The sequence below is a fragment of the Molossus molossus genome, unplaced genomic scaffold, assembly GCF_014108415.1.
Source record: "Molossus molossus isolate mMolMol1 unplaced genomic scaffold, mMolMol1.p scaffold_m16_p_12, whole genome shotgun sequence".
Classification (NCBI taxonomy): domain Eukaryota; kingdom Metazoa; phylum Chordata; class Mammalia; order Chiroptera; family Molossidae; genus Molossus; species Molossus molossus.
Window position 1 is genome coordinate 94,600,106 of NW_023425347.1, and position 26,029 is coordinate 94,626,134.

The window sequence follows — 26,029 nt, forward strand, 5'->3', positions numbered from 1 at the left end:
TGTGTTCGGGAGGCAACCAATAGATGTTTCTCTCTCACATCGATGTTTCTCTCCCTTTCTCTCTCTCTCCCTTCCTATCTCTAAAATTAATTTTAAAATGTTTTAAATTTTAAAAATATTGAAATTCACAATATACCAGGTCACAAGATTACTCTAAATCTATTTTCATTCCTTCCCCCTATCAATCAAACCAAATACAACCCAAGTGTAAAGAAAGAAAAGGGATATGAGAGACATAGTTCCAGACTAACTGAACTAAAAGCAACGTTCCCAGGGAACTTTGGTAATTAATTAATAAAATAACATTTTGGTCAAATTCTTTGTCACCCAATGTAGACCATGTCCTGATGTACCCAAACAGTGGTATGGACGAAGCTGTTTTTCAAGCCTTCGGTACTAAAAGGCAGAAGATAAAAACTACAGTTAAAGCAAAGGAGTGACAATGGAAAGACAGCATCGGCCTGCGGTCCAGAGAGACCTGGGCTCGGTTCCCGCTAAGGGCATGTACCTCGGTTGCAGTTTGTCCCTAGCCCTGGTTGGGTCATGCAGGTGACAGCCACTCGATGTGTCCCTTTCACGTCGATGTTTCTCTCTCTCTCTCTCTCCCCCCCCGCTCTATTTGAACAAAAATAGAAAAATGTCCTCAGGTGAGGATAAAAAAATAATAATAATGGAAAGACATTGAAAATAATGAGAATTCACACCAGCTTCTAGTCTTCAGCATGCCTCTTCCCTAGGAACAAACCTGGGTTAACTGGCAGCCACTTCCAGCTGCTCCTCCCTGCAGGCTGCCCAGTCACAGCGCAGAAGTCTGGGCAGAAACTCTGGCAGAATAAGGAAGCCTCTGGGAGATGGCAAGCGGCCAACCCAAACTGGATGATTCCAGTTTAGGCTGGTTTGAGTCACAAACAAGCAGTTCCTAGCTTTCCCCACAATATTTAGACGCGCGGACTGCCCAGGCAGCACACAATGAACTCTCTTCATTTGCTCTCAGAGCTAAGTCTACCTTGTTCTCATTTCCCTAGTAGAAGATTTTAAATGAAAGCAGGGTTCCTAATACAGAGCAAATATGGGAGAGCCCAACACTTATTTCCAAAACTGATTGCCTATTCCATATAACCCTAACATTGACAACACCTACACCTCTAAGAAAGCCTTACTGAAATGCTATACTTGCAAAAAAGGAAAACCAAAAAGGAAACTGATTTATTTCTATATATCCATAATAGAAATTAAACCCACAAGAGCAATTGGAAGCAAACACTTCCACTTTCCATATGTAGAACAAAAAGCCTTATCTGGCTAATATGACCCCAAAAAGACAGAAGGTGGTGTGTAGCTTATTGCCCAATAACAAACTATACAGCAGCCTAGAAAGAAATGTGTTTCAAAAATGTAGGCTCTTGCCCTAGCGGGTTTGGCTCAGCAGTTTAAGTGTCGGCCTGTGAACCAAAAAGTTGAGGGTTCAATTCCGGTCAAGGGCACATATCTCGGTTGCAGTTCGGTCCCCAGCCCTGGTTGGGGTCATGCAGGAAGCAACCAAAATCAATGTGTGTCTCTCTCTCACATCAGTGTTTGCCACCACCACCACCCCACCCCCCCCCACCCCCCACCCCCCGCCCATCTGAAGATAAATGGAAAAATATCCTCAGGCAAAAATTTAAAACAAAAAAGTAGGCTCTGGCCCTGGCCAATTTCGCTCAGTGGTTAGAGCATCAGCCTTCGGACAAAAGGGTCTCGGGTTCAATTTCTGGTCAAGGGCATGTACCTGGGTTGCAGGTTCAATCCCCAACCCTGGTCAGGGTTGTGTGGGAGGCAACCAATCAATGTGTCTCTCTCACATTGATGTTTCGATGTTTCTCTCTTTCTCTCTCCCATCAAAGTTTCTCTCTCTCTCTCTCTCTCTCTCTCTCTGTCTCTCCCTCTCCCTCCCTCTCTTCCACTCTATCTAAAAAGTCAATGGAAAAATATCCTCAGGTGAAGATAAACAACAACAACAAATGTAGGCTCTGCTAGTGATTTCTGCAGTCTGCCTGCCACTGATGAGAGCTGAAAAGATATTAATAAAAATTAGTATTTGGTATACTTCTCTCCAAAGCACATACTGTTAAACAGTTATTCCACGCTCTGAAACAGCCCACAACTGCATTAAGGAAAGAAAGAACAGATGCTTATTTTGGGGGACAGTAATAGGTATATCATAAGGCAGCTACTCAAAGGGAGGTAAGACTTAATGTGCATTTTATTTATTTTTTATTTTTTTTATCCTCACCTGAGGACATTTTTCCATTTTTTGTTCAAGTAGAGTGGGAGGGAGGGAGGGAGGGAGGGAAAGAAACATCGATATGAAAGGGACACATCCAGCGGCTGCCACCTGCACGACCAACCAGGGCCGGGGACAAACTGCAACCGAGGCACACGCCCACAGCAGGAACCGAACCCCGGTCTCTCTGGACCGCAGGCGACGCTCTACACCACTGAGACAAACCGGTCAGGGCAACTTTTGGCTTCTTAAAGGCTTAGATAAGCCTTTACTGTTCCTCCTTGAAAGTCCTCTGAACGTTCGCAAGACATGGACTTCACTGGCCATCCCACCAAATCAATAAATATTTAATCATTAACTCTCAGATTTTAGTTTGCCTAGTGTATGTTTCAATGGTCTCTCAGCACAGTTATCTTCTTTCTCTTTACACACACAGAGTCCAAAATAATTCCCTTTTGATTTAAGTGATTCATCTCAAATGACAGACATAAACAGAGTAGCAAAGAGGAGAAAGGCTGGTATTATGTAATCAAACCAGTGTAATTAATTTCTACTCTCACTTTAATCCTATGCAGCTACAAACAGAAAAACAGGGGGAGAGGGGGTCATGGTTTATAATCACCAATTTCCCAAATATGATTTAGTATCACTTATAGCCCTGGATGGTTTGTTCAGTGGTTAGAGCATCGGCCTGCGGACCAGAGTCCCAGGATCAGTTCCTGCTAACGGCATGTACCTTGGTTGCAGTTTGTCCTCAGGCCCGGTTGGGGTAGTGTAAATGGCGACCACTCAATGTGTCTCTCTCACATCGATGTTTCTCTCTCTCTTTCTCAATCCTGCTCTGTCTGAAGATGGATGCAAAAATGTCCTCAGGTGAGGATTATTTATAAATAAATAAATAACACTTACAAATTTTTCTTCTGGTAAAAAAATGAGGGACTTCTGGTCAAGATGGCGGCGTAGGTAAATGCAGTATCACGTCCTCCCACAACCACATCAAAGTTACAACTAAACTACAGAACAACTATCATTCAGAACCGCCTGAAATCGAGCTGAATGGAAGTCCTACAACTATGGAATTAGAGAAGCCACATTGAGACTGGTAGGGGCAGAGGCGCGACTGGCTGATCCCTCACCCACACCTGGCGGATAAAAATTAGGAGGATTCCTAGGCTGGGAAGGTCCTCCCTGAGGACTGAGGGGTCCCTGTCCCACACCAGGCGCCCAGCTCAGGGTTGCAATGCCAGAAAGAGAAGTCCCCATTACTTCTGGCTGTAAAACCAGCGGAACTGAGGCTGAGGGAGGCTGAGGCTGCTGGAGCCCCAGGCAGCTCCTCTTAACGGACCCGTGCACAGACATACTCGGACTTGCACTCTCCAGTCTCCAGCATGGGGGAGGCGCTTAAAAGGCACCAGAAACATATGGGGAAGAACTGAGTTGTTTGGCATTGGGGTGAGGGCTGGAGAGGCAGCTTCATCCTGGACAGATGTGCTGTGTCAGAGGCCTTTGTTCCTTTGGTGAGCCCTTCCCTGGGGCGGCAAACAGCCGCCATACCTGGGACTCCAGCAACTTGGCTCATACTGGTAGCCCCGCCCTGGTGATTCCCTGAGGCCCCGCCCCACCCAACTTTCAGGCCCACCCAAGCTGTTGCCAGTTGCTTTACCACAGGATTGGCCTGTCTTGGATCCTGCTTCAGGTTTTCTTAAATTCTTTCAAACAAGCAGCATCTGGTCTCAGCTAGCCCCATACCTCTCGTTAAGTACTACATAGAAACAAACACAGGGAGGCAGCCAAAATGAGGAGGCAAAGAAACAAGTCCCAAATGAAAGAACAGAACAAAATTTCAGGAAAAGAACTAAGCGAAATGGAGATAAGCAAACTAACAGATGCAGAGTTCAAAACACTGCTTATAAGGATGCTCAATGAGCTTAGTGAGAACTTCAATTAACTTGTGAGAGCCTCAAGAGCATAAAAAAGGAGCAGTCAGAAATGAAGGATGTACAGTCAGAAATAAAGGAAGCACTAACTGAAATAAAGAATAATTTACACAGATTCAATAGTAGAGTAGGTAAAAGGCCAAGAAGCAAACAATCAATTGAGAATATAAAGCAGCAAAAAAACACCCAATCAGAACAGCAGAAAGAAAAAAGAATCCAAATAAATGAGGATAGTGTAAGGAGCCTCTGAGAGAACTTCAAGCGTACCAACATTCACATCTTGGGGGTGCCAGAAGGAGAAGAGAGAGAACAAGAAACTGAAAACCTATTTGAAACAATAATGACAGCAAACTTCTCTAACTTGGTGAAGGAAACAGACATACAAGTCCAGGAAGCACAGAGGGTCCCAAACAAGATAAACCCAAAAAGGCCCACATCATCATCAAAATGCAAACGGTTCAAGACAAAGAGAGAATCTTAAAAGCAGCAAGAGAAAAGCAGTTAGTTACCTACAAGGGAGTTCCCATAAGACTGTCAGCCAATTTCTCAAAAGAAACTTTGCAGGCCAGAAGGGAATGGAAAGAAATATTCAGAGTGATAAAAAGCAAGAACCTACAACCAAGATTACTCTATCCTGCAAAGCTGTCATTTAGAATAGATGGACATATAAAAAGTTTCCCAGACAAGAAAAAGCTAAAGGAATTCATCACCACCAAACCATTATTATATAAAAAAATTGAAGGGTCTTCTTGAAGAAAAAGATAAAAAAATATGAACAAACAAAATGGCAATAAATACATACCTATTGGCAACTGAATCAACAAACAAAATGAACAAGCAGAACAGAAACATTCTCATAGATTCAGAGAACATTTTGTTGGTTGTCAGATGAGAGGGGGGTAGGGAGAATGGGTGAAAAAGGTGCAGGGATCAAGAAGTACAAATTGGTTGTTAGACTGATAAACCTCAAAGGAAAGGGGTGTGGGAGATGGGAAGAAATAAACCATATACGCATACCCAATGGACACAGACAACAGTGTAGGGAAAGGCAGGAAGGGGACAGGAGTGGGGAGGAGGGGGTCAATAGGGGAAAAAGGAGGAACATCTGTAATACATTAAACAATAAAGTTAAAAAAAATGAATAATAACCATTTTGTCCCCACAAAATGTACCTGATAAGGAAGCATAGTACAACAAAATTATATCTCCAACCAAAACCAGAAATTATCTGCCTATTCATTATTATAGATAACTGTTAATAAAAATTCAGACAAATGTGTTTTATAATTAAACATCGTTAATAATCACCAAAAATAATATTTAATATTTTAAGAAATTTTTACTTATATGCATTTAAACTGTTGCCATATCTGACAATTTCCTAGAAAACTGTATAGCCAGTTAATAAAATGAGCATTCCTTCCTTTAATCAACATTCTAAATAAGCATACTTGTAAAATAAGAGAAATAAAGGTGTAATGTCAATATCACTTTGATGCACACAATGGCATCATTCCCAGTGGTTTCCCTCTCACCTTTTCAGCCCCATCATATTCTTTCACAAGGCTGCAAGATGACAGCAATTCTGAAAACTTTCCTACCTGAACTTAAAAGGAAATTCTCTCTCATAACTAAAACAAAAAAAGTCCTCCTCAAATCACAAAGAACATTTTAATAAAATTCCCCCTCTAGGAAACTATAATCTATTACACCTAGATTGTTCACAAAATAATTAGCAGAATTGGTCTTTATTAAAAAAATGCTTATTAGCCCTGGCCAGTTTTGCTCAGTGGTTGGAGCACTGGCCTGTGGACCATAGAGACGCAGGTTCAATTCTGGTCAAGAACATACACTTTGATTGTGGTTAGGTCCCCAGCCCCGGTCGGGGTCAAGTGGGAGGCAACCAGTTGATGTGTCTCACGTCGATGTTTCTCTCTCTCTCTCCCTCCCACCCTATCTGAAAATAAATGGAAAACATTTCCTCGGTTGAGGATTTTTTTTAAAAATGTTTATTAGATTAGAGACTTGCATGCTAACACTTTATTAGTTAAAAGGCTCATATTCCTTTTAACTATATCTGCTGTAAAAATCCAGAATTTGTTCACTATTCTAATTACTATTTATAATGCAGGCAAAATAATATCTTAACATTTCTAACAATAGTAAAAATGAGTAGGGTTGCAGACAATTTTTTATATAAGTTACTCGAAACATTAACCAATGTCACCCCAATAAATTTAATAATAAAGAAACAAATGAAATTTACAGCCCTGGCAAGGTAGTTCACTTGGTTAGAGCATTGTCCAGATACACCAAGGTTTTGGGTTCGATCTCCTGTCAGGGCACATACAAGAAGCAATCAATGAATGCATAAATAAGTGGAAAAACAAACAGATGTTTCGCTCTTAAATCAATAAATTTAAAAAAAAATTTTTTTTGGTAATCCTCACCCAAGGACATTTTTCCATTGATTTGAGGGGAGGGGACGACAGAGAGAGAGAGAGAGAGAGAGAGAAACACTGATGTAAGAGAGACACATCAATTGGTTGCCTCTGCACAACCCCAACTAGGGTGGAAATTGAACCTGAAACCCAGGTATATGCCCTTGACCAGAAGTCAAACCCAAGACCCTTTGATCTGAGGACCAAGGATCTAACTGCTGAGCCAAACAGGCTAGGGCTAAGTAAAATTTTTTTAAAAAGAAATATACAAAGAAGTTCTACAAATAATACCAGCAATAAGAAATATTTTTCATTTCCCTTTCAATAAAAAGTAAATTACTCTAGCTCTGGCTGGTCTGGCTCAGCGGTTAGAGCGTCAGCCCGCGGACCAGAGAGTCCTGGGTTCGGTTCCCGCTAAGGGCACGTACCTCAGTTGCAGTTTGTCCCCGGCCCCAGTTGGGGTCGTGTGGGTGGCAACCACTCCATGTGTCTCTCTCACATGGAAGTTTCTCTCTCTCTTCCTCTCTCCCTCCCACTCTATCTGAAGAAAAATACAAAAATATCCTCAGATGAGGATTTTTTTTTAAAAAGGTAAATTATTCTAATGCAAAGCTAATATATTGGACAAGAGAGGGGCATAAAGAATGCCATATATCTATAATTTTTAAAAAATCCTCACCAGAGGATATTTTTCTATTGATGTTGAGACAGCATGGGGGGAGGGGAGGCATCGATGTGAGAGAAATACATGTATGGGTTGCCTCCTGTATAATCAAGGTACGTGCCCTTGACCGGAAACTAACCCGAGACTCTTTGGTCTGAAGGCTGACACTCTAACCTCTGAGTCAAACTGGCCAGGGCAAGCATGCTATATCATGATACAGCATCAGAGTTGAAAAGTCTAATTGCTCAAAGTTCCACATGCTTCAGTGTTACTGTAAATAAGCACTACAAAGTCTATTTCATATGCCAGTTTTCCTGCCCTAGAATTGACTTTGTCTCTCTCTTCCCTGTACTGCCCTACAGTTTCTTCCTTGTTTATCTTCCAACTTATGACAATTGAAAAGAAATTCTAATAATGTAACAACTATACAAGGAAAAATTCTAAAAATTTCCTCAAATACATTATTTAAATAATCATATTCCAATTTTTAAAACCTATTAAAGAAGAAAAGTTGCTTTAAAAGTCTGATTTCTCTAAACAGGCATTAAATAAGCACAATTTAAGGCCACATGGTTTACTGAAAGCCAGAGACAATGAGAAGTCACCCACTACAGTTATTTTCATGTATTACTTACTGTATTCATTTTAAGAGTCTTCACCTAAATGCCTATTTTTGTGATTAGAAAGAATAAGTTTATACTTACTTGACATCTTCTTTTTCTTTGTTTTTTTTAAAGACCCAGTGAGCCATACCAGCCAGGCTTTTTTTTATTCTTTATTGATTTTAGAGAGGAAAGAAGGGAGAGGAAGAAATAGACTGAAACACAAATGAGAAAGAACATCGATTGGCTGCCTCCTGCATGCCCTCAACTGGGGATTTGGCCCACAACCTGGGTATGTGCCCTGACCAGGAATCAAACCAGTGACCTCTTGGGGCATGGGTCGATGCTCAACCACTGAGCCACACCTGCCGGGCGACATATTCTTCTTTAGCCAAACCAACAAGGTTCAAAGAAACAAAGAGGAAAAGGCTGACCAAAAGCCTTCCAAAATTTAAGGGGGCAGAAGATGAGTCTGCCTTAATAAAGTTGGGAAGATATACCTAACCATAGATACCCAGATTAATTTAAGTATATGGTAATTTTTATTTATTTTTTTTCGTTAATCCTCACTCAAGGATATTTTCCTATTGATTTTTAGATAGACTGGAAGAGCGGGGAGAGAGGGAAGGGAGGAGGAGGAGGAGGAGGAGGGGGGAGAGAGAGAGAGAGAGAGAGAGAGAGAGAGAGAAACATCCAAGTGAGAGAGACACATTGATTGGGCACCTCCTACTGGGGTTGGGGATTGAACCCGCAACCTAGGCACATTCCCTTGATGAAGAATTCCCTTGATGAAGAATTGAATATGAGACCCCTTAGTCCTCAGACCAAAGCTCCAACCACTGAGCCAAACTGGCCAGGGCAATTACTTGGTAACTCTTAATAGACAAATGTAGATTTTCTGTTTTGGATTAGCCTGTAGTCAATGTTTAATCCAAATTAGTTCTACACTTGGGGCTCCATACAACCTGCTACCGTATTCCATAAATTTGGCACACAAAAATAGCAGTATGGGTTAAATAAATGAATGGCTAAATGTAAACTCAAAAGTGAACTTTTACCTAAAAAGAGATTAAGGAAAGTAGTCTACTGAGGGGGAGGAGATGGAACAAGAAAAGGTTTTGGATTATCCAAATCTCAATTCCTTCACAGTACCCTTCCATTCAGCCCCACCCCCACCACCCATCATTCAGTGAAAGATTTATAGGGTGTAGAATCAAGGGCTAACTGCAGCTGCTATGGTGCCAGGAATCCTTTTCAACAATCTGAAGTCTATGGACCACTTTTTTTTCAAATATGTTTTTAATGATTTTTTTGGAGAAAGGGAGGGAGACAGAGAGAGAGAAACATTGATGGGCTGCCTCCCACACACCCTCTACTGGGGTTCCAGCCAGCACCTCAGACAGAGACAGTGCCCTGGCCAGGAAACAAACCAGCAACCTTTTGGTGCACAGAAAGATGCCCAACCAACTGGGACACACCAGCTGGGCCTTTTTTCTTTTTTTAAATATGATTTTTATTGATTTCAGAGAGAAGAAGAGACAGAGAGAGATAGAAACATTGATGAGAGTACCATGCATCGATCAGCTGCTTCCTGCACATCCCCTACTGGGGATAGAGCTGGGAAACTGGGCATGTGCTATGACAAGGAATAGAACCAGTGACCTCCTATTGCATGGGACTAACATTTATCCAACTGAGCCACACTGGCAGGGCTATGAACCACTTTTCAGAATAAGGTTTCTAAATGCATAAAGTGAAATAAACAGGAATTAAAAGGAAACCAATGACAGAATTATTAAAATATCTAAATTTTTGTGATATAGTAATATGCCTTTATTAACATTACGTAATAACACCTAACATTGACTTTAATAATTATACCCCAGTAATGATGAATATAAGCCCAATTTTGAGATATCTGCAATAAGTCACCTGTGAATTTTGACTGGTAACAAAGTAACTCATACTGTTAATACTACTGTTTTGTGTTGCCTACTTTCATAATGGGCAGCTAAGCTTAATTTCAGTTACAGGTTAGGGGAAAGATATACTTTTTCCCCCATCCAAGTTCAGAGACCCTACGATAGCCAATCATCTTTGGCTGTGATCAAAGTAAAAAACTAGGAAACAAAGCTCAGTTGAAACTACTTTGAGCCCTGGCCAGGTAGCTCAGCTGGTTAGAGCACCACCCTGATACACCAAGGTTGCTGGTTCAATTCCCAGTTAGGGCACATACAAGAAGCAACCAATGAGTGCATAGATGAGTAGAACCAACTGATGTTTCTCTTTCTCAAATCAATAAATTAAAAAATTTCTTATCTACTCTGAGATATTAGGAAAGTTTATAAACTAATTCAACAAATTCTTTAATTCTTTTGGCTTATATTAAAGAAAAGTCTTGCCCTGGCCGGTTTGACTCAGTGGTTGGAGCGTCGGCCTGCGGTACAGAGAGACCCGGGTTCGGTTCCCGCTAGGGGCGCATACCTCGGTTGCAGTTTGTCCCCGGCCCTGGTTGGTCGTTCAGGTGGCGGCCACTCGATGTGTCCCTTCACATCGATGTTTCTCTCTATCTCTCTTCCTCTCTCTCCCTCCCGCTCTATCTGAACAAAAGGTAGAAGAGTGTCCTCGGGTGAGGATAAAAAAAAAAAGTCTTACAACATGATGGAGGGGAGAAATCCAATGATAGAAAACTACAGAAAGAAAGTACATTCAACTTCAATCAAGGGCTTTTAAAATAAATGCTTTTGTAAAATTTATATATTTAAATTTTTCTGTTGAAAGAAAAAGCGACTCCCTAAATGACCATGACAGAAAGAGACATATAGCAACACTGGGCTACATAAAGCAGAGTTTATACCATGAAACCCCAGTTCTCACCAAATACTGTGAATAGTTTTACAGAAACAGTAGGTGTATCATTTATAAACACTTCACAACTAGACTGCCACTAATCCCATGTTAACTCATTTAAAATGCACTGCTAGGATTCTATTCACCAAAGCTGTAATAATTAAAGGGGGTGGTGGTGGTGGAGGGTGATTAATTTCCCAGTCAGTCATGCAGACAGAATAGAAACTTATTTCTACAGATAAAACCAAGCTATATTTTGTCTACTATAAGACGTTAATTTTAAACATTTTTTTTCTTTATTGATTTTAGAGAGAGAGGAAGAAAGTAGGGAGAGATAAAAACATCGATGAGAAAGAACATTGATTGGCCACCTCCTACATGCCCCCCACTGGGGATAAGGCCCACAACCTGGGCATGTGCTCTGACCCAGAACCAAACTGACAACCTCTTGGTGCACGGGTGGACACTCTACCACTGAGCCACACCAGCTGAGCTAAACATTTTTTTAAAGATCTCACTTGAGGTCCTGGCCGGTTTGGCTCAGTGGTTAGAGCGTCGGCCTTTGGTCCAGAGAGACCCGGGTTCGGTTCCCGCTAAGGGCATGTACCTCGGTTGCAGTTTGTCCCTGGCCCTGGTTGGATTGTGCGGGAGGCAGCCACTCAATGTGTCCCTTTCGCGTAGATGTTTCTCTCTCTCTCTCTTCCTCTCTTTCCCTCCCACTCTATCTGAACAAAAAATGGAAAAATGTCCTCAGGTGAGGATAAAAAAATAAATAAATAAAATAAAATAAAGATTTCACTCGAGGATATTTTTCCATTATCTTCAGATAGGGTGTGAGGGAGGGAGAGGGATGTGGGGGAAAGAGAGTGAGGGAGAGAGGTATCAATGTGAGAGAGACATATCAACTTGGTCGCCGGCCACACGACTCTGACCAGGACCAGGGATGAACCGCAACGGAGGCTCGTGCCTTGACTGGAATCAAACCCGAGACTCTTTGGTCCTCGGGCCAACAGTCCAACCGCTGAGCCAAACAGGCCAGGGCAATTTTATACATTTTTAAAGGACTTAGAATGTCAGTTTCACAATCATAAAGTTTTATTTTTATTTTTTAAAATATGTTTTCATTGATTTTTTTAGAGAAAGGAAGGGAAACAAATAGAAACATCAATCGGCTGCCTCCTGCACGCCCCCTACTGGAGGTTGAGCCCAAACCCCAGGTATGTCCTCTGACTGGGAATTGAACCTGGACCTCTCAGTCCAGGGGACAATGCTCAATCCACTGAGCCATAGTGGCCACAATCATAAAGTTTTAAAGATTACGAAAGGAATTTATTACTACCAAAAGGATATTGAACATTCCGATCTACGTGATCTCTCAAAATATTATACTTTGAAATCAATATAATTATATAGGAAAAGAGAACGTGATAAAAGGGAGGCTGAACCCAGGGATAATAGATATGCTCTTAACGCCAAAGAGTGTTACTTCTGTGTACTTGCTTTAATCACAATATAATGAGCAAATCTTTTAGCTATTTACATCAATTTTGCTTTATCCCTTGTGTTAACTAAGAATTGTATTTCAGTATTTCAATGATTTGTTGAACATGTACTCTGAGAAAGACAATATACTAGCTCTGCAGTATGCAAAAGGAAGACCTGGTCCTGTTGTTACAGGATAGTATTGAAAAGCCCATCATTAAAGTTCATTTTGGTTTTCATAAATCAACATAATCGGATTCTTAATAGTCTCTCCCATTTGTCCCTAATCAGGCACTCTCACAGTCCAAGTTTTCCTTCTCCAAGCTACTGAAATAGCATCCTAACCAGAATCTCTGTCTTTCCTAGTCTTTTCTAAAGCACAGATCTCAACAAGCTATCTCCCTTCTCAAAATCCTTCAACAGTTCATCTCTACATAAAGAACAAAACCCAAAATCATTACTGTGGTTAAGTCATTCTAAATTATCTGCTATTATTCTCAAAACAGTCTTCCATACCGACTTGTATCTCTTCAAGTTGTTCCTTCCACCCACAATGTTCCCATGTCTAGCCTAAAACTCCCTTCTCTTTTTGCTAAAGTCCAACATATCCTTTATAGTTCTAAATCATAAAAATGTCCAGATATAAGTATGAAACAGGTAACTGACAAAAGACGAAATATCCTATATGATTGTAATTTAGTCCCCATGCAAATGTTCTAGGCTCATCTTTCTGACTATAAATATTAAGAAAGAGGCACACAACTATTCTTATTATGTAAACAGGACATATCCAATTCATTATTATCACCTCTGGGTTCAAACTTTTGAGTCTACAATGCTAAGGACCAATTCCCAAAACAATGTAACTTCCCCACCCAAGTACAATGCTATCCTGAATGCCTTGTATCATATTTCTCCTCTAACTTCAACACCTCCACAGTCAGTTGGTTTTTCAGTAAGTTTTGATCCAATGAAATGAAGTGGCATCCCTTTTTAATGAGGTAGGTTTGGGGAAAATGACTAAAACTTAAGTATCTTAGACAATTTTATGTAGGAGAAAGAGGCATGAGAATATTTTATAATCCATTTAGAGTTCAAATGAAGCTTGTCAATCACTCATCAGAACAACATACCAAATGAAATCAAGAGACGGATTCTCATCCATGTCACAGAACTACAAAGCAAGAGCCAGTCCCAGCCAGCGCGGCTCAGTGGATTGAGCGTCGTCCCATGGACTGAGAGGTCCTAGTTCAGTTTCTGATCAGGGCACATGCCCACATTGCAGGCTCAATCCCCAGTGGGGGGCGTGCAGGAGTCGGCCAATCGATGTTCTCTCTCATCAATGTTTCTTATCTCTTTCTCCCTTCCCCTCTCTCTAAAATCAATAAAGAAAAAATAAATAAAAATACATACTATCTAAATTTAAAACTAGGATATCTAGGATTAACTGGTTGACTAACAATAACTGGAAATGGGAAATGTTCAGACTATCAACATTTGAAGTAGTAATAGTTAGCAATTATTAAAGACAGTTTTCATTTAACATATAATGGGTTTCAAGCTAAGCACTTTACATAATTTTTTTTTTTCATTTTAATCTTCACAGTAACTTTATAAAGCATGGTCTTATAAAAGATGAGAAAGCTGAGGTCTAAAGAGCTTAAATAACTTGTCCAAGATTATAAAAGTAGTCAACTACACCGTCCACCCAGATCTGTAATTTCAAAACCTGCATACCTAACCTCTAAGCTATTTCCTGTTAAGATTACCTATATTATTTTCATCTTTAAAATAAAATGTCTTTAAAAAACAATTCCCAACTAATGAAATCAGCTTACTCAGCCTTAGTGAACAGCCAAGTTACAGACTGCATTTAAAGAAAGCTTTTCTATTAGAGTTTATAAACTGGCTATCACTCTATGTTTAAATTAGTTTAAATGTGTTCTTAAATTGATATAGTCATTGATAATAAATGTGTCAACAACATTATTTCACCAATACACCTTTAACAAAACAGTTTTTACAAATTCTGAACCAGAATAACAGAAATGTTAGTACTATACACCTGGGAAATTAAAGGAAATACCACCACATTTTCAATGGCACAAGATCTGCTTCACACAGCTAAAGTTGCCACTTTTCTTCCTTTTTGGCAATTTTAATATTGAGCATCTGGAGGATGAAATAGTATTTACAAATCATCACTTAGCTTCAGGTACTTCACAAAATGGTTAATTCAATGGCCACACACTAGTCAGTTTCTTCACTCATTATATACATGATCCAAGATTACTCTCTTTAAAAATATTACTATTCTAAAAATCATCACCACCGATCAAGAATTTGTGACAATTTATTCAACAGCTGGTCTGTTATTTAAAAAAAAAAGTCTGTTAACCTACCTGTCACTGCTGGTACTACTGCTGCTGCTGATTGAATCACTACTGGAGGATCTACTCCTAGAGCCGCTGCCGCTAGGGGACCTGGTGAGTCTAGACGCTTGGCTAGCCAGCCTCTGAGGAGACTGATTTCTAGACTGGGATGAATGTGGAGACCGACTCCTGCTGTGCTGGTAATTCCGCTCTGGCCTTCTGCCTCGTACCTCCCGGGTAATATCATCCCTGTAGATATCCCTGTGTACCACACTGGGCAGTGTAAACTGCTCCCGGGCCCTAGGTTCGTATCGGGGGTCATGAGCATCAAAACGGTTTGGACTTCGACTCCGAGAAGAATAATAGAGCCCATGTTGTAAAGTCCGCTCGCGAGGATCTCTATAGTAATCCTGATCGTAATGTCTTGTCCGATCAAATCCTCCCGTCCCCCGTTCATGGTGTCCATAGGCACTATGTTCATAAGCACGCTCCCTGTTATCTGAAGCCCTGCATTTTAGGAGGGGGAAAAATATTTAATCAATCAGAAAGGGGCAAGCAAAACTAAAAGCAAGTCATGCAAACATTCACTTCAGCATTGTCTGTCTTTGCAACTGGTCATTTTCTAAACAGCATTAACCTACTTAGTAAGCAAACACTAACAAGCTTAACATTTTACCTGACTCCAAAACTTTTCACAGCTGAATAATCATTGTTTTAATTGAATATTGGACTTTCATGACTAGTGTTCTGCAAGTCAGTTACTCTTTTTATTAGGAATTTCCTGGTTTATATATAGAAATATACATATGCCATCTCCTTTAAATTTTAAGTTTAATGGAACAAGAAGAGACTGTCATTTTAATATGAAAGTTTTCTATACTTCCATCTCATTAAAATATACACCAAACTTTTATTTACTTAGCAAATTTATTTTAGGCAAAATTTCCATGATACATTTTAACATAGTCATGAAAACCCTACTGTGATATACGTCTCAGCTGTAGGAGGGCATTTTCAAAGTCCAGAAAAAAACTTTAAGTGTAACTTTTTCTCATTAACTTTCGACTTCTTAGGTAATTATAAAAACTACAAGATTATGTAAACTACTGTGCCTAAAAAATCATATTTAATAATAAAAATGGAACTTTAAAAACAAAAAAACAATTACTTAGGATATCAAAATATTGAGTTGCCACATACTATTCTATGGTAAATTTAACTAATTAAAGAATAAAGTTTATTTTATCTCCTTGTGCTATCAAATTCCATGTAATTTTTTAAATGCCCATTCCACGATTCAATTTAATATATGTACTTAATTGTTACAGGAAATGTGTTTACTTAGGTTTTATCTATACTCAAGTTGCCTATGATGAAATTAGGCAACTTTGGAAACTGTAAGATTCTCTAAGGTTGCTATTAGCAATGGTTCAACTTAAAAAAAAATTTCTGTAGGACATACCTGTCAACCTAAGAGTACAAAAACTGTTTCGTGTACAATTACACACATGCAATTGTTAGTATTTAAAACTAAGTCTAATCCTATAAAGAAATCTTAAATTCTCTACTTCGGTAGGAAAGCAGAACTCATTTCCTGAGTCCCTAAAAAGACCATTTCATTTGAATTTCAACTTAAGGTTGAGTTTCTTCTAAATGTTATCTTTGGAACTATCTTCTATCAAAAGAGATTAAGTAATCATGAAAGATATAGAAGAATTTGAATCTTTCCAATGAAGAATATCTGGCAAAAATCTTACAATACTATGTCCCCAATACATGCCTAGATTCCAAATCTTTCCACTAATCTTCATTTTCACCCACCATTTCACTTAGTAGCAAACATACCTTCCTATGCTGTTTTTGTTTTTTGTAATTATGAAAAGCAACTGGTATGACAAAAAATTCAATAACAACATCTTTCCTACTTAAATGTATTAAATGACTTTCTCCTCTTTTATTCACTACATTTCTGGAACTTGAATAGATGATTTCAATGTCTAACAAACAAGGGAGTTTCCTCTGACTTCGGAAAAAAATTCATAAATAATTCTATTAGTACCCTATCAAATACTAATCAATGAAAGCTGTTATTAATGATATAACAGAAGCAATAGGCAATAGTTCTAGGAGAATTACTGCTACAGCTGATATTTTATAACTATGCAAAGTTCTTATCCATTAGAAAGATACAGAAGGCAGGCACAAGAGCTAGCAGAGCTGAAATCTAATAGCTATACTTTGATTCTTCTATTAGTACTAAATATTTCTAGAGTTAGTGGGAAAAAAAGAGAGTTTGACTTGGGTTAGAATAGGGGCTAATATACACAGGTCAGAACATACCAACCTTTTCCAAGTGTGGAAACACGACCTATAATCCCAATTAAATCTAGGGAGAGAATTGTGAACATAACTTCCCCCATTTTGGCCCCTCTTACGGGGGTAATCCACCTTCTTAATGGGCAAGGGTGTCAAGTGATATTTAGATGAACCACAAGGAAAAAAATCTTAGTGATCAGATAAAATAATTCCACTGGAAGCAAGCAGTCCCAGACAAACTGTAACTCTCAAACCCCCAGACTTCTTTCTTGAAATAGCAGACAATTATAAATTGATCCACATTCATAAAAATTTCCAGCCCTAAGTATGAATCAGGCAGCTGACAAGAGGAAATATCTTCTATGATTCCACCAAATGAGGAAGGCACAGTTGCTTGCCAATAGTTCACCTTTGTAGCCATCCAGCACAGTCAAGTTTGATTGCTGTATCCACAACTGATCGTCACCATGTGTTCAAAGCTAAAGTAAGTACCTTTAACTGGGGAGCAACTTGCTTAAGAAAGGAAATAGTAATCCTCTTCTCCTGGGCTAATGGAATCTTGACTGCATGACATTCCATACATTCCAGAAATTAGAAAAGAATGGCTATATTCCAGGATTTAGCAACATCCATCATCTCAAACTTTCCCCATTCCATCAAGGAGTATAATTCCAACATGGAAATTGTGTAGATCCAAACTGGGAAAATCAAACATTGCCTTCATTCTTCTTCCTCCAAGTACACATTTCCAGGTTAAATTATTGTTTGTAGAATCCAAGCGGTTGAATCATTATGATCTGCTAGGTTTATGGTGACAATCCAATTCATTTGTACACTTTATGTAGTGAAAATTCAGCAGATATTAACTTCTAAAAGAATCTGTAGGCTCTAATATTCCAGAAATATTCCATACAGTATAACCACAAAATCTGTAGCCAAATAGCTCCATCAGGTAAAAGGGATATATCCAAGGAAGGCCTTAACATCATCCAAGAGAAGAAATAATTAATTCTAGAAGACAGGTAACTCCAAAAATGATGCTGCCATACAAAATCTTCCTTCCACCAATTTATATCTCGGGAGTAGATATCCAACCAGCTGCAGGAAATATCCTCTACGACTCCATAAGATACCAGCCACTGGGATAGAAATCACTTCCGTTTCCAACCCAAAATAGGAAACATTGAGAATGCCCAAAACTTTAAATCCATCTGGGGCCCCTAAATATGAGTTTCTGTTTCTCACCATATCAAATACAAAATACCTGCCTACAGAAACCTTGGAACTTACCCATCAAGTCTCCGCTCATAACGTCCTTCTCGTGCATGAAGTGATGGTGGGGGGCCATAAGCAGGTCCTCCACCACCTCCTCTGAACCCAGAAACCTCTCTACTACGAGATGTTATGGAAACTGTATCATCCAATCCCCGAGCAGCACTTGGAATGGTGCCTGGTTCATTATAATCCGTGCGTAGGTCTCTATCTCCCATTTTGTTGACTGAGTTGTGAGCTTTCTGTGCACTTTTGATGTCCACAAAATCCACAAAGGCAGCCACTCCTCCTTCAGATCCCCTCTTAGGGAGAATTTTGACACTTTCCACACGGCCATATCTGGAAAAAATAAAGTCAACATTATTGCTGCACATCAATAATTTTTAAAAAATAGTTTTTGAAAATGTGTTTCTTATTTTTAGATAATTCACATCATGTATGTATGGGGGAGGGGTTACAAAGTAACATTTTACATGGCTTTTACACTCACATTTTTCTTTCTTGGGACAAATATTTATAAATGTTTTTACCACATTATTTTATTACTCTCATTCTTTAAATATAATATTTACCAAACTACCTTTTACCTTTCTAGTACACTTAGCTGAAATAAATGTCTCAGAAGTTTTTAGGAAGTTGTGCATTCTAAAAAGGAATATTGAACCTAAGATTGATCAAAGTAATTTTGAAATCTTAAAAAAATTTTATTAAAAACTGTAATTAGACCTGGCCAGTTTGGCTCAGCTGTTAAAGAGTGTCAGCCCGTGGACCAGAAAGGCCTGGGTTCGGTTCCCGCTAAGGGAACGTACCTCGGTTTCAGTTTGTCCCCGGCCTGACTGGAGTGGTATGGGTGGCAGCCACTCAAAGTGTCTCTCTCACATTGATTTTTCTCTCTCTTCCTTCCCCTCTCCCTCCCACTCTATTTGAAGATAAATGCAAAAAAAGAAATGTCCTCAGGTGAGGATTTAAAAAAAAAGCTGTAACTGGCCCAGCTGGTATGACTCAGTGGATTGAGCATTGTCCCATGGACTGAGAGGTCCCAGTTTGATTACTGGTCAGGGCACATACCCAGGTTTCAGGCTCAATCCCCAGTGGAGGGCATGCAGGAGGCAGCCAATTGATGTTTCTCTCTCACATCGATGTATCTATCTCTCTCTCTAAATTAAAAAAAAGAACTCTGTAACTAAAAAAAGTTACTTCACATATTTCATTTTCATTTCATTCAGTAAGTGAAAATGATCTTACTGAAAAATAAGATGATTTCAAATATTCCTTACTTGAAGGCAAAATAACACCAAATATTTTGTGTGTCCATTTATAAATGACCATCTTATTCTTTTAATGTAATTTTTTACTACTTAATTTTCTTTTCCAGGGGGTTAAAAGAAAATGCTAAAATCTATAATTTAGGAATAATTAAAATTGTTTTTCATGTAAGTTAATACATCTAAGAAAATCTTTTGATAAACCATATATTCTCATTTTTATTCCAAAAAAAACTGTTTACTATGTGTGTAAAGAAAAATTTTAGGGCACCTTTATATATTTTGAAGCATATATATGTTATGTAAGAAATATAATTATTTGGAATAAAAAAATCATGAAAATTCTACAAATTTCAGTAGGAGTAAATTATATTTTATGTACTTGCAATTTGGCCTTTTAGAAAGCAGGCATAGCATTTTTAAATAGAGCACTCACTGGCTGACAATCAAAGACCATAATTTTACACTTCCCCTGAAGAAGCTGACATCATTATCAAAAAGCAGAACTTTTCGTTTTAGATCCTCTAGCATAATTTAAGTTATTACCTCTCATAGGGGAAACACAATAATAAAATCCAGTTTCAAAAGGCAACTGAACTAGAAGGAACACAATTATTTTGTGTAAATGAATTGATAAAAGGATCTTTTTAACTTGGGGGAAATAATGGCAGAAATTGAAATAGTTCTTTCCATACACATATTAAAAAATAACTTCAAGTGTATCTGACAAAGAACTTATATCTAGAATACAAGAAATCTTACAACTCACAAACTTTTTTTTTAAATGGGCAAAACACTTCAAAGGTATACAGATGGCAGATAAAGTACAGGAAAAGATGCTCAAAATCATTAGCTATTAGGAAAATACAAATCAAAACCAAGATGACATGCCACTTTATACCCAACGAGGATGGCTAGTATTTAAAGAAAAGAAAGAAAAGAACCACATTGGCAAGGATATGGAGAAATTTGAAACCATATATATAGCTGGTGGAACTATAAAATAGTACAGCCACTGTGGAAAGGGTTGGCATTTTCTCAAAAAGTTAAGCATAAAATTACCATATGACCCAGCAATTCCAATCACAGGCATATACTACCAAAGGAATTGAAAACTGGGGCTCAAACACATATGTGTAACACCATGTTCACAACAACGTTATTCACAGTTGCCAAAAGATGTAAACCCCAAGTGTCCATCAACAGATGAATGAACTAAATGTGGTATATACATACAATGAAATATTATATTAAGACATAAAAAGAAATAGTCTTTTTTTTTTTTCACTGATTTTTAGAGAGCGAGGAAGGTAGAGGGAGAGACACACGAATGTGAGAGGGGAATATCAACTGGCTGTCTCCTGCATGCCCCCTAATGGGGACCAAGCTTGCAAATGGGGCATGAGCCCTGACCAGAAATCAAACCAACAACCTCTCGGGGCATGGGATGACACCCAACCAACTAAGCCACAGAAATGAAGTGTTGTTGTTGTTTTTTAAATCCTCACCCGAGGATATTTTTCCATTTATTTTCAGATACTGTGAAAAGGAGAAAAAGAGAGAAATACCAATGTAAGAGAAATATTGGTTGCCTCCCTCACAATACTGACCAGGGTCAGGGGCCAAACTGCAACCAAATATATGTCCTTGATTGGAATCTAACCTGCAACTCTTTGGTTGGCAGGCCAACACTCTAACCACTGAACCAAACTGGCCAGGGCTAGAAATTAAGTTGTGATACATGCTACAACATGGATAAACCTTGAAAACATCATACTAAATTTTAAAAAGCCAGACACAAAAGGGCAGTTTATGATTTCACTTACAAGTTATCTAGAATAGGCAAATTCATAGAGATATGAAGTAGAATATAGGTTACCAGAAGCTGGCGGGTAGGGAGAAATGAGGAATTACTGCTTAAAGGGTATAGAGTTTCTGTATGAGATGAAAAATATTCTAGAAATAGATAGTAGTATTGGTTATATAACATTGTGAATGTATTTAATACGAATGACTTATATAATTAAAATCATTCTATTTTTTTTTTTTTTATCCTTACCCGAGGACATTTTTCCATTTTTTTTGTTCAGATAGAGCGGGAGGGAGAGAGAGGAAGAGAGAGAGAGAGAAACATCGACGTGAAGGGACACATCGAGTGGCTGCCACCCGCACGACCAACCAGGGCCGGGGACAAACTGCAACCAAGGTACGTGCCCCTAGCGGGAACCGAATCCGGGTCTCTCTGTACCGCAGGCCGACGCTACAACTGCTGAGCCAAACCGGCCAGGGCAAAATCATTCTATTTTTTAATGGATCATAAATATATCCATTACAACCACCAAAACTATCTGGAATAATGCAGTAACATCAACAATTATATTACCCTTTTATACAAAAAAATTTTATGAAAGAATTACTAATGTAGCAATCAATCCACTTATTATATTTAGACCAATAGATTGCTTTCCCCTCTATGTCAGATCTTTATTTTATTTTCTATACCTATGACTGGAAATGCTTCAAATATGCTAAAAGTCAGAATCAGATACTGAGACTGCAAAACTCCCACAATTTGGAAATAACCAAGTAAGATGACAATATGTCTCAATACAACTGTTAAAGTGTTATAACCCAAAGTTAAACTTCAGTTTTAACAATTATGAGCGATTTTCAACCTTTTCCATCTCATGGCACACAAACTAATTGCTAAAATTCTGCAGCGCACCAAAAAATGTACTTTTTGCTGATCTAACAAAAAAAAGGTATAATTCTGATTTATTCACACCAGATGGCTATTGTTGTGTTGTATAGTTGTCCTTTTCTTATTTGATAATCTAATAGAAAAAGAGGTCATTGCCCCTGACTAAATGGTCAGGTATTGTATGTTTTAAAAATTCTTGTGCAGCCGCCGGTTTGGCTCAGAGGTTAGAGCGTCAGCCGGCGGTCCTGAGAGACCCGGGTTTGGTTCCCGCTAAGGGCACATACCTCGGTTGCAGTTTGTCCCGAGTCCTGGTTGGGTCGTGTGGGTGGCAACCACTCGATGTGTCCCTTTCACGTCGATGTTTCTCTCTCTCTCTCTCTCTCCCTCCCACTCTATCCGAACACAAAATGGAAAAAATGTCCTCGGGTGAGGATTAAAAGAAGAAAATTCTTGTGCAGATTGAAAATTGCTGAGCTGGAATGACAAAAATAATTTGTTTTTCTTTATTGATTTGAGAGAGCAGAAGAGAGAGACAGAGAGACATCGACTGGCTGCCTTCTGTATGCCCCCCACTGGGGATCTGGCCCCCAACCTGGGCATGTACCCTGACTGGGAATCGAACCGGCGACCTCTTGGTGCATGGGTTGATACTCAGCCACTGAGCCACACCAGCTGGGCTAGAGATAAAATTGTAATTGCTAGTATGATAATAATAAATTAAAAGTTAATGGTTTTGCCCTGGCCAGTTTTGCTCAGTGGTTAGAGCGTCGGCCTGCGGTCCAGAGAGACTGGGGTTCGGTTCCCGCTAAGGGCATGTACCTTGGTTGTAGTTTGTCCCTGGCCCTAGTTGGGTCATGCAGGTGGCGGTCACTCAATGTGTTCCTTTCACATCGATGTTTCTCTCTCTCTCTCTCTTCCTCTCCCTCCCTCCCACTCTATCTGAACAAAAAATGAAAAAAATTATCTCAGGTGAGGATAAAAAAAAAAGTTGCCCTGGCCAGTTTTGCTCAGTGGTTAGAGCGTCAGCCTGCGGTCCGGAGAGGCCCAGGTTCGGTTCCTGCTAAGGGCACATACCTTGGCTGCAGTTTATCCCTGGCCCTGGTTGGTCGTGCGGGTGGTGCTCGATGTGTCCCTTTCACGTCGATGTTTCTCTCTCCCTCTCTCTTTTCCTCTCCCTCCCTCCCACTCTATCTGAACAAAAAATGGAAAAATGTCCTCGGGTGAGGATAAAAAAAAAAAAATTAATGGTTTTGCCCAGCCAGTGTGCTCAGTGGTTGAGCATCAACCCATGCACCAAGAGGTCGCTGGTTCAATTCCCAGTCAGGGAACATGCCCAGGTTGTGGGCCAAATCCCCAGTGGAGGGCATGCAGGAGGCGGCCAATCGATGTTCTCTCTCATTGATGTTTCTATCTCTCTCCCTCCCTCTCCCTTCATTGCTCTCTAAAAATCAATAAAGAAAAAAAAAAATTTTTTTTTAATTAGTTTTGCCTGGCTATTGTGGCTCAGTGGATTGAGCACTGTCCCGTGGACTGAGAAATCGGGTTCGATTCGTGGTCAGGGCTCATGCCCGGGTTGTGGGCTCAATTCCCCAGTAGGGGGTGTGCAGGAGGCAGCCAATAGATGTTTCTCTCTCTCATCAATGCTTCTCTCTCTCTCTCCCCCCCCTTCCTTTCTCTCTTAAAAAAAAAAAACAAAAAACAATGAAAACATAAAAAATAATTAAATGGATGAATTTTATCATGCAAATTATATCTCAATAAGTTAGTTATTAAAACAAAAAGACATATAACACTACCTGGTCACTGTCCTTTTTTTTTGGTTAATCCTCACCTGATATTTTTTCCATTGATTTTTACAGAGAATGGAAAGGAAGGGGGGGGCCTCAATATAATAGAGACACATTGATTAGGTGCCCCCCACATGTGCCCCAACCCAGCTGGGACTGAATCCAAAACCCAGGTATATGCCCTTGACTGGGAATCAAACCTGTGACCCTATGGTGCATGAGCAACGTTCTAACCACTGAGCCACACCAGCCAGGGCTGTCACTGTCCTTTATTACAAAAAGATTTTGTATTTCCTTTAGTCACAAGCATCTACATTATCTCAAAAATAAATAAACGATATGTCACATTTCCTGTAACTGGGCACATTTGGAAGACATCTTGTATTTCAAGTATGCCTGACTAGGAAGATAAGCCAGCCATTAATGATGACAGCCAAAACCTGCTTCTTCATTTTATGGTGATACAGAATTCTTTCAGAATATCTACTGTGAAATAAATGTATGTGTAAAATAGACTTATAAACTATTCTTAAGTAATTAACATATTCCTCTTTTAACCACTCTATCTTTTGAGTAAGTACAAATAATTCCTAAAGATGGCAAAAAAACAGACTCCAAATCCCAAAAGCCAGCTAAAGGCAGTCAACCACAGAGCCCTAGTCTCATTTTAGAAAAAGCTAATACCCCCTAAGATGTTTCTCTACTGGAGGGGTAGAAGGAGAGGCAGAAAAGGAAGAGAAGAGAAGAGAAATGATTTTTAATAGTTTGTTGATTTGTGTTATCTCTCTGCCCCTATAATATGTATATAATAGTTTGCTGTCTAATCAGGGATCCAGGAAAGACTTTCAGATGACATAAAATCCGTAAGTCCTAAAGGAAAAGTCCACACTCCTAAACAGCAAAATATAGTCAAAATTGGGGAAAAAATACTTGTAACACATGAAAATTAAATGATTTCTTAAATACACAAATGGTTCTTACAAATCATGGGAGACAAAGGCCCAAATAAAAAAAAGGCAAAATATTTGAATAGAAATTCTTTAAAAATACATACTTATACACAAATGGTAAATAAAACACTTGATAAAGCTGCTCAATTACACTTAAAATTCTGAAAATCTAAATTTTTTTTTTTTTTTTTTTTTTTTTTTTTTTTTTTTTTTTTTTTTTTTATCCTCACCCGAGGATATTTTTCCATTTTTTGTACAGATAGCGTCGGAGGGAGAGAGAGGAAGGGAGAGAGAGAGAGAGAAACATCGATGTGAAGGGACACATCGAGTGGCTGCCACCCGCACGACCAACCAGGGCCGGGGACAAACTGCAACCGAAGTACGTGCCCTTAGCGGGAACCGAACCCGGGTCTCTCCGGACCGCAGGCCGACGCTCCAACCGCTGAGCCAAACTGGCCAGGGCTGAAAATCTAAATTTTAAGAAAAGGTACCATATAACATAAAAACCTAAATTTCAGTAGTACTTAGGTTGTTAGCCAGAGTATAAGAAAATAGGTAGTTTTACAACACTGTGTGCATGAGCATAAATTAGAGACTTCTTAGAAAGACAAGCTAATCGAAACTAGTAAGAACTGAGTACACATCCCCAGAAATTCCATTCATAGGGATTTATCATGTGTGTATAATTATACATCTGCAAACAATGCGCAAGATTGCTTACTACAGCACTGCTTATAACAGTAAAAAAAAACAAAGGAACTGCCATTCCACTTTCCATCTCTCTGAATTTGACTGCACTAGGTACCTGGTATAACTAGAATCATATAATATTTGTCCTCCTGTGACTGCCTCATTTCATTTAGCATAATGTCTTCAAGGTTCATCAATGGTGTAGCATGTTTCAGAATTTCCTTTCTAAGGCTAAATAAATACTCCATTGTGTGCATTCTGGTTATCATACACCTAATAAGCACATTGTTTATGCATTTATGGGTCACGGACACCAGAGTCGCTTCCATGTTTTGGCTACTGTGAATAATGCTACTATAGAGTATAACAGATTACTTATTTATTTATTTTTATCCTCATGCGAGGACATTTTTCTATTTTTGTTCAGATAGAATGGG

At 39.2% G+C, this 26,029-nt stretch overlaps 1 protein-coding gene across 1 annotated transcript in view; it reads right to left on the bottom strand.

The window, feature by feature from the left end:
* The window catches only part of SPEN (spen family transcriptional repressor), a 95,307-nt gene that overhangs the window by 52,395 nt on the left and 16,883 nt on the right, over positions 1 to 26,029 (bottom strand). Inside the window, exons 2-3 of the mRNA XM_036256485.1 lie at positions 18,218 to 18,538; positions 14,642 to 15,118 (exon numbers count right to left, since the gene is read on the bottom strand). Of these exons, the coding sequence (XP_036112378.1) occupies positions 14,642 to 15,118; positions 18,218 to 18,538 (798 nt within the window). The remainder of the gene's footprint in view (positions 1 to 14,641; positions 15,119 to 18,217; positions 18,539 to 26,029) is intronic.